This window comes from Lates calcarifer, linkage group LG15 (assembly GCF_001640805.2).
Source record: "Lates calcarifer isolate ASB-BC8 linkage group LG15, TLL_Latcal_v3, whole genome shotgun sequence".
Classification (NCBI taxonomy): Eukaryota; Metazoa; Chordata; class Actinopteri; family Centropomidae; genus Lates; species Lates calcarifer.
This window is the reverse complement of record NC_066847.1, coordinates 9,801,093-9,809,300: the sequence shown is the minus strand read 5'-3', so window position 1 is coordinate 9,809,300 and position 8,208 is coordinate 9,801,093. Positions and strand designations below refer to the sequence as shown.

The 8,208-nt window shown below is 41.3% G+C and overlaps 1 protein-coding gene across 2 annotated transcripts; it reads left to right on the top strand.

Moving 5' to 3' along the window:
• The first annotated feature begins 3,423 nt into the window (after positions 1 to 3,423).
• On the top strand, positions 3,424 to 8,130 carry tubb5 (tubulin, beta 5). 2 transcript variants are annotated; one of them, XM_018672333.2, is made up of 5 exons: positions 3,424 to 3,588; positions 6,162 to 6,270; positions 6,566 to 6,673; positions 6,776 to 7,020; positions 7,143 to 8,130. In XM_018672333.2, exons 1-5 carry the CDS (start codon positions 3,532 to 3,534, stop codon positions 7,953 to 7,955), a joined length of 1,332 nt encoding a protein of 443 aa, XP_018527849.1. In that variant the 5' UTR covers positions 3,424 to 3,531; the 3' UTR covers positions 7,956 to 8,130. The 2 variants fall into 2 exon arrangements, with proteins under 2 accessions (XP_018527849.1, XP_018527848.1); XM_018672332.2 differs by having other exon boundaries at positions 6,563 to 6,673.
• The last annotated feature ends 78 nt before the right edge of the window (positions 8,131 to 8,208 follow it).

Sequence of the window (8,208 nt, the reverse complement as noted above, 5' to 3'; positions counted from 1 at the left end):
GTACAATGATGTGTTTGGCGCCGTCCAGTGTTCGATAGTGGTAACTGCACATCTGTTGTAGCCATTTAATAAGTTTGCATTATCACATTCTACACACTCAGTTGACAGTTTATTAGGTACACCAAGCTAAAACTAATGTAGTCTGATATAACAATCTTCATGCAGGTTATAATGTTCAGTTTTTGCTGGAATTGTTTTAGAGAGGCGTTGAGTCAATTTTTATAATTTATCTAAATATAAGGAAAATGGCGTTTAAAATGATCAAGCTAATGTTGACGAGCTAAAAAAAGGTTAAATTACAAGTAAATGCGCTGCATTAAAAATGTTACTTGTCAGTGCTATGTTTTTGTATATGACATTAGATTACTAATACTGTTGCATCAGTGTTTAGGCAGCATTTTATTGCTGTATCTTACTGAGGTTTTAACTTCTTCATACAGTATACAGTGAGGCGCTTTAATGCAGTGGTTCCTAACAGGCCTCTTCCACAGGTCAGAGATAAATCTGAGGGGTTATGAGATGATTAAGAAGGAACAACAAACATGACAAGAAGCCCAAACAACCATCTACATTTTTTGTAAGACATCACAAGCCAAAGGGGTTGAGAAACACTTGTTGAATGTGTGATGTATTTAGCAGGTTCATCATCATAAAGCTTAATCTTAAAACTATATAACATATCTGTCATAAATGCAGTGGAGTATAGTGTAATATTTCTCTCTGAAATGTAGTGGAGTAGAAGTTTAAAGTAAATATACTCACATATAGGTACTTCAGTATTGTACTTAAATATTGTACTTAAGTAAAAATACTTAGTTACTTTACACCACTGACAATAGAGACATGGTAACTATTACATTAATACTGAGGACTCAAACATCACATTGGAGTTGTTTGAGGTGGTATGTTGATTTCCACTGACCTTGTCTCATTGAATTGCCCAAAGCATCAGTTGGCAGCTGCATCAGCAAAGTCTGTAGCCCAGCCTGACCCTATATTCTTACATAATATGTTCTACTGTGTATTTGTGCATTGAATGTGTGATTTAAAACAGAGAATACAGCATGTAGCGGGCGGAAAACACACCATATAAAACACACAATAACTAGTCTGCAATAGTGATTTTCGGGTTTCGTTTTGAAACCATTACATGTCTGAAATCTCAGCCTTCCAGCAACAATGTTTACCTTGAAAAAAATGTACACAGCCACTGTTGTATATAAGCAATACACAAATAACAGTAACATATTAATAGTCAACTAATCACTAATGTATCTCAAGAGTACTCCTATCCATTATTGATTACTCTGCTGAAGTCTCAAGAAGATGCAATTTAGATATTTAGATATGACAGTAATAATGTGCACAATAGAAATTGAGTCTTACATTACACTTGTGGTACACCCATACTTTTTTCCCAATGACCCCTATCAGTAAAATAAATTGAGTTAAGTAAAATATATATTTAGTTAAAGCAATTCTAGCAAAATCTGAGAAAAAGAATTTGAAAATGTGAGTAGACTTGTTCAATTTTTTTAAAATAAAAATCCTCCTGCGGCAAGGTTAGCTCATAGTCTGTAATCCACTGTTAAAACTCTAATCTGATCATTTGACAGACATGTTTTTGGATTTGCTCCTGTTTTTCCTGACTGTCTGATAAGAGCTGGGAACAGGGCCTAGTTCACCCATCCTGTCCACTCTGAACAGGCTTCAGCCACTGACCCCAGGCTCTTTACCAGAGAGCAAAGATTTTTCCTTCTCCTTTTTGTCCAGGCCATTGAGTCGAGGATGGGTGAAGTTGTTTCCCAAGACCCATTCCATCACTTTAGAAAGCATGGTTAGCAAATACTTACTCCAGTTGTATCCTGAAAAAAAATGAAATCATGTACCTTTTATCAAATGTTTGGTTTATTTATATTACAGGGTGAGCATAACAGTGCTGATCAGACAAGTATTTAATTTCCATTTCTGTAGGCAGCAGTATGTTTCTGGGAGCCCTGGAACATTAAATGGTAACTTTATGCTGCTCAACACCTACATGCAAACAACTTTATTACGGCTGTGCCAACTCCCTTTTTCTGAAACTATTATGTACTGCTGTTTCCAAGGTCAAGAATAAACATCAGTTTTTAAGAAATGTGGACAAGGTGTCTTTGAAATGCCCAGAAAAAAATAAGACTAATTTTGAACATCTATATTTCCATGACAACTGGTCAAACTCCATCTGCAGATGAAGATTTGATATGATTTCACTTTATTCTCTGAAATGTGTCTTGCATCACAAGGGAGTAGGAGTTTTATTTTCATCATCTATTTGTTAGTGTAGATGGTTTATAATTATGAAATTATTTAAGTATAAAATAGTAAGAAAAGAACACCCATCACTGTTTCCTGAAGTCCAAGGTAACATCTTCAAATGTCTTGTTTTGTCAGACTAACAGTCCAAAACCCAAAGATATTCAGTTTATTGTCATACATATTTACAAATATTCACATTTGAGAAGAATTTTTGCCAAGTTTGCTTTTTAGGGATTAAAAGTCAACAGTCAGAATTGCCAATAAATCTTTTCAGCTTTAGGTCTTTTCTGGGTGCCTTGGGAAATAATGAAACTGCCATGTATGGTGGGGGGCAGTAGGAGCCCAACATCAAATATTTGCCCCTGGACCCCTTATATGGTTGATCTGGCCCTGACTACAAACATATACAGTATATCACGTCAGACATTATGACTAAGCAGCTGCAGTGAGAACAGCTTCATCACTTTCTTTCACATCTAGTGCTTAGCCTGCACAGCTACACATGTCTTGGAAAAAAAGCACATCAGCTGGATGCAGTGCAGCAGAACCCAGAGTAACATGACTCCTGGTTTGCTGATTTAACTGTTTAACAGACTAGGACACATCGAGGAATCACCAAGCTCATGTAAATGTGACTTTTTAAATTTTTTTTTTTTTTTTTTTTAAAAAGCTCAAGAACAGGCACTATGTGGAGCTTGTGTCGAGACTGCTTAACATAAAACCGCAGGTATTTCTAAACAATGCCAAGATACCCTGAGGAGAAGGGCTTGAACTGATTGACCCCATCTTGTCTCTGGCATGAAACTGAAATTTCTGCCATCTGTCCTCTCTCCATGGGTAGTTACAGTGAGGACAGTGATGTAAAACAGCTGATTTGTCCCCCTCTTCTCTCATATCTGAAACATAAAAAACCAAACTGTAATACATGTTTCTGGGTGTTTCTGGACACCAGCTGGTAAGATTCTGGTCAATCTTTCTATGTAATTTCCACTCCCTGATCTGCAGCAGCGCCCCTCCTCCTCTCGGCTCTGGGTCAGTCGTCTTAGCCAATCCCCGCGCGCAGCAGCCTGGGTCTGGGTCTGGCCACGCCCGCTACCCCGGCCCCAGCCTCGTTCTGGATACGCTCCAGCATTATAAATCCATTGTCCGGCACATTCACTTTAGTCTGCGGTGGGCTCCTCGTGTTAACGAAGTAACGGTTCTGCTCGTCGTTGGAAAACTTTCGCATTCACAATGAGGGAAATCGTACACATCCAGGCCGGTCAGTGCGGTAACCAGATTGGTGCCAAGGTAAGAAAATAAAAATATCAATAAATTATTTTTTCCTTTTCCTCAATTATGTTTTTTTTTTCTTTCACTTTTACGCCCCAGACTCATTATGCAGGACAGACTTATTATAGAAAGTCTTAATGTTGCAGATTCTTTTGATAAGTATGAAGACAAAGGAGTCCTTTTGTTTCATTGTGCATAAATAAAAAAATATTGTTTCACATATATTATACCTATGTGTATTTAAACGCATCAAAAATACGAAAATCTCACTCTTAAGGATTAAAACACACTGTTTATGTTGTTTTTTAAATTATTTTTTTGTCTGAATCTTGTGCACTGCGGTAACTGGTGGAGGTGGGTGTGGAGCAGCGGACCGTGCCTGCTCACATTGAAATAACGGTATAACGGGGCTCTTGTGTCTCGACGGGTTTTGTTCACACAACACCGGGCGTGTCTGCGTCTCAACACTGTGGATTCAGCTGACCTCAAGACATTGTCTGTGGGGGGAAAAGAAAGAAAAAAAAATCAGTCCATTCTTCCCTTGTCAGAGCCTTTCAGTCAGTGTAGTCCGCACTCCTCTGGTTTCTTTGTCTTCCACAGGCAGATATGACTGGTATTTTCAGACAATGAGTGGGAGCAGAAATGGGAGGCCTAGTTATTCCCCACCCCAATGGCCGATGGATCAATAGCTCGTATTGATTATTTTATTTCTGCGGGCTGTGGATGCAGTCTGCTGCTTCAGCTGGTGAGAAAGCAGGGCAGCTGTGGAAAGGGTGTGGCATGGATAATTGGTAAAGAAAGAATTTCTCCCTTTAAAAAGAGCATTCACTGAGAAACATCATCAGTGCTTTAAAAATTTAAATACATCAACTGACTTTCCTTTGTCAATTTATATATAATTTTCATGCATTCGACACTATAGTCTACCCAATGGAACCCCACAGTCTTGCCCCACTAGTACAATACATCACCCACCCAGTCTTACAGTAACAATTGCAGTCTGCTACAATACATGTCTTCTCGGCCCATTATTATCTCCGTCTCATTATCTCCTTTTGTTTTACAACTGATCATTTGCTGCAGACAGCATATGTTTAAGTAGGACCACTCAAATGCACACAGAAATCTTGCCCTGGTATTCAAATATAGTTTGGAGACCACATGAACAATGGCCCATATTTTATTTTTATTTTTTAACTGGATGCATCATTATCGTGGTGATGCTCTGCTGACAGAGATTTTAATGTTCTGTAAAGCAGGGTCTGTCTTTGTAATCAATGTCTTCTAACCAAATTAGGGGTAGGGTGGGGGAGGAATGGAGGAAACAGCTGATGCACAGTGGGTGAGGTCACTGGCTTCTCAATTGACTTAATGTGCAAATGTTGGCTATGTCTTGGCAAAAAAAGCCATTCATAATAAACACCACATATAACAATTATATCAATTTTTATGGATTTATTTTAGCAGTTGCACCATATAATGCAAACTGCAGTAAAGAATGAATACATAAAGGCTTGTATAATTGGAGTTAATGCAGTAAATTAATATCCATCTCCCTTTTGACAATGCGGTGTTCAAATAACTACTAGTGACCTGGCAGTGAGGATCTCCATTTGTTTCAGTTTACCCAGGACTCATTGATTCAGATGTCCAGCGGATATGATTGACAGGATTGCTGAAGGTCTCCATTGTGGTGAATTAGGTCAGGGTGTGGCATTGCTTTCCTGCTTATTGTCCTCATTCTTTCACTATGATTCTTTTCGGTCTTTACTGATAGCTATCTCTTGTGTCACTGTCAACTGTTCATCATTTTCTCAGTCTTTTAGCTGCTCTTCTTCAACTCTTTGTTCCTCTTTTGTCCTGCTGAGCTGTGATCTCCGTCATATTAAGGTCACTTGGTCATTTTTGTTTTACATGCTCTTCTTTAAATGTCATGATACTTAGTCCACAGCTGACTCCCAATCTCTTAAGTACTGAGCTGCAATACAGCCTGCTTATCCAGATTACTCTAAATCCTCCTATTGCTGCTGTTAGCAGAAAATCACAGGCTGCGTGACCAAAAAAAGTCTGAGTTGGAAGATATCATAAAAATATGTGCATGCAAATGGCTGCCTGCGTATGCAACAGTCACCCCCGCTTATGGGGTTTAATTCATACACACTCTTAAAGACCTGAGTGTGGTATTTAAAGAGCAAACAAGACATGAATACAGATCTGAAGACAATCAGCGTCTTCAGTGTACCGTGACTGCCTGCAAATGGAGTGTATTTTCAGTTTTGCCTGTGGAGTGATCTGTAGCCCCTTTGTCCTCTCTCGCCTTTGCATTTTACATCTGAAAGAACTGCATTCTGCTACGTCGTCAGTCTGCGACTATGGAAATATTAACAGCTGCGTTGTATCAAATGGTTTCAGATATGGCTTGGTGAAAGGGGAAAAATCCTGTCATTTTCAGCAGAGTCCAAAAATTTAAACCCACTGCTGTTTTTCTCGTTTAAAGTCCCCAGTCCCTAAACCGCATTGCTAATGGATACATGCGTACCTTTTTTTTTGCAAGTAGCTGCCATGTGATATCTTCCATTTTCTGTCTGCAGTTCTGGGAAGTGATCAGTGACGAGCATGGCATCGATCCCACGGGAACTTACCACGGAGACAGCGACCTGCAGCTCGACAGGATCAGTGTTTACTATAATGAGGCCACAGGTTAGTTAGCTGCACTCCTTCTTATCAAGTGATTTATACATACAGGGCATATGTTGCATGTACATAGTTCTCCTGCATGACGGGAGGCATGAGAGAGTAATAGCATGTCTAACGTTATACTTTAGACATGCTGTTACTTTCTCGTGTCTGTCAAGCATGGATTTTCTCACATTATATATCCAGCGTAACATCCAAGACTGTGGTTTTCTGTATTATTGAGCTGGTGTGCTTTCTCTCCTCTCCTCTTTCTCTCTCTCTCTCCCTGTTTTGTCTCGTTCTCTTTCTCGTGGAGGAGGTAAATATGTGCCTCGGGCCATTCTGGTGGACTTGGAGCCTGGCACCATGGACTCTGTGAGGTCTGGACCTTTTGGGCAGATCTTCAGACCTGACAATTTTGTGTTTGGTGGGTAGAATAAACACATTTCTCGTGTTACTGAATGACCAAAGCCTTTTATGAACTGGGGGAAAAGAATGGCTCACCTATATGATGCTGCTTCCCCTCCAGGTCAGAGCGGTGCTGGAAACAACTGGGCCAAGGGTCACTACACAGAGGGAGCTGAGTTGGTGGACTCAGTCCTGGATGTGGTCCGCAAAGAGTCAGAAAGCTGTGACTGCCTGCAGGGCTTCCAGCTCACCCACTCTCTTGGTGGTGGAACTGGATCCGGAATGGGAACCCTGCTCATCAGCAAGATCCGTGAGGAGTACCCCGACCGTATCATGAACACCTTCAGTGTGGTGCCTTCCCCCAAGGTAACAAACCATGAGATGAGAGCATGAGATTTTGGGGTTTTTAATTTTAGCTTCTCTTGCCTTAGGTTTCTTTTCTAAGATCATGAGACTCAAGAAAGGTTCTGTGTGTTTTCTGTCCTCAGGTGTCTGACACAGTGGTTGAGCCTTACAATGCCACCCTGTCAGTCCACCAGCTCGTAGAGAACACAGATGAAACCTACTGCATTGACAACGAAGCTCTGTACGACATCTGCTTCCGCACTCTCAAACTGACCACACCCACCTACGGAGACCTTAACCACCTGGTGTCTGCTACCATGAGCGGGGTCACCACCTGCCTGCGCTTCCCTGGTCAGCTCAATGCTGATCTCCGCAAACTGGCTGTCAACATGGTGCCTTTCCCCCGTCTGCACTTCTTCATGCCAGGCTTCGCCCCCCTGACCAGCAGGGGCAGCCAGCAGTACCGTGCCCTCACAGTTCCCGAGCTCACCCAGCAGGTGTTCGATGCCAAGAATATGATGGCTGCGTGCGACCCACGTCACGGCCGCTATCTGACCGTCGCCGCTGTGTTCCGTGGCCGCATGTCCATGAAGGAGGTTGACGAGCAGATGCTCAACGTGCAGAACAAGAACAGCAGTTACTTCGTCGAATGGATCCCCAACAATGTCAAGACCGCCGTCTGTGACATTCCACCCCGTGGCCTCAAGATGGCCGTCACTTTCATTGGCAACAGCACAGCCATCCAGGAGCTGTTCAAGCGCATCTCCGAGCAGTTCACAGCCATGTTCCGTCGTAAGGCCTTCTTGCACTGGTACACAGGTGAAGGTATGGATGAAATGGAGTTCACTGAGGCAGAGAGCAACATGAATGATCTGGTGTCTGAGTACCAGCAGTACCAGGACGCCACCGCCGAGGAAGAGGGTGAATTTGAGGAGGAGGCTGAAGAGGATGCTTGAAGATGAAGATGTGAAGGTCAAGACATCAATACCAAAACGAAAAATAATCAAAAAGGAACAACCACAACAGTAACCAAGGAACCGACATAGTGTTAAGAGCATTGTTAGAATTAAACTTTAGCTTACATTAGATATCCCTTGTCATTCACTGCGAATAAAGTTGTCAAATTAAAAACTTGTTTTCCTTTCATTCATGACTTCATATAAATTATTCTCATTTGTCTGACAAAACACTATCTACAATTCAGCATTC

Coding starts and splice junctions, on each gene's coding strand:
- tubb5 (XM_018672332.2), top strand. CDS start 3,532: ATGAGGGAAATCGTACACATCCAGGCCGGTCAGTGCGGTAACCAGATT. Junction 6,271..6,562: donor TTACTATAATGAGGCCACAG/GTTAGTTAGCTG, acceptor TTTCTCGTGGAG/GAGGTAAATATGTGCCTCGG. Junction 7,021..7,142: donor GTGTGGTGCCTTCCCCCAAG/GTAACAAACCAT, acceptor TTCTGTCCTCAG/GTGTCTGACACAGTGGTTGA.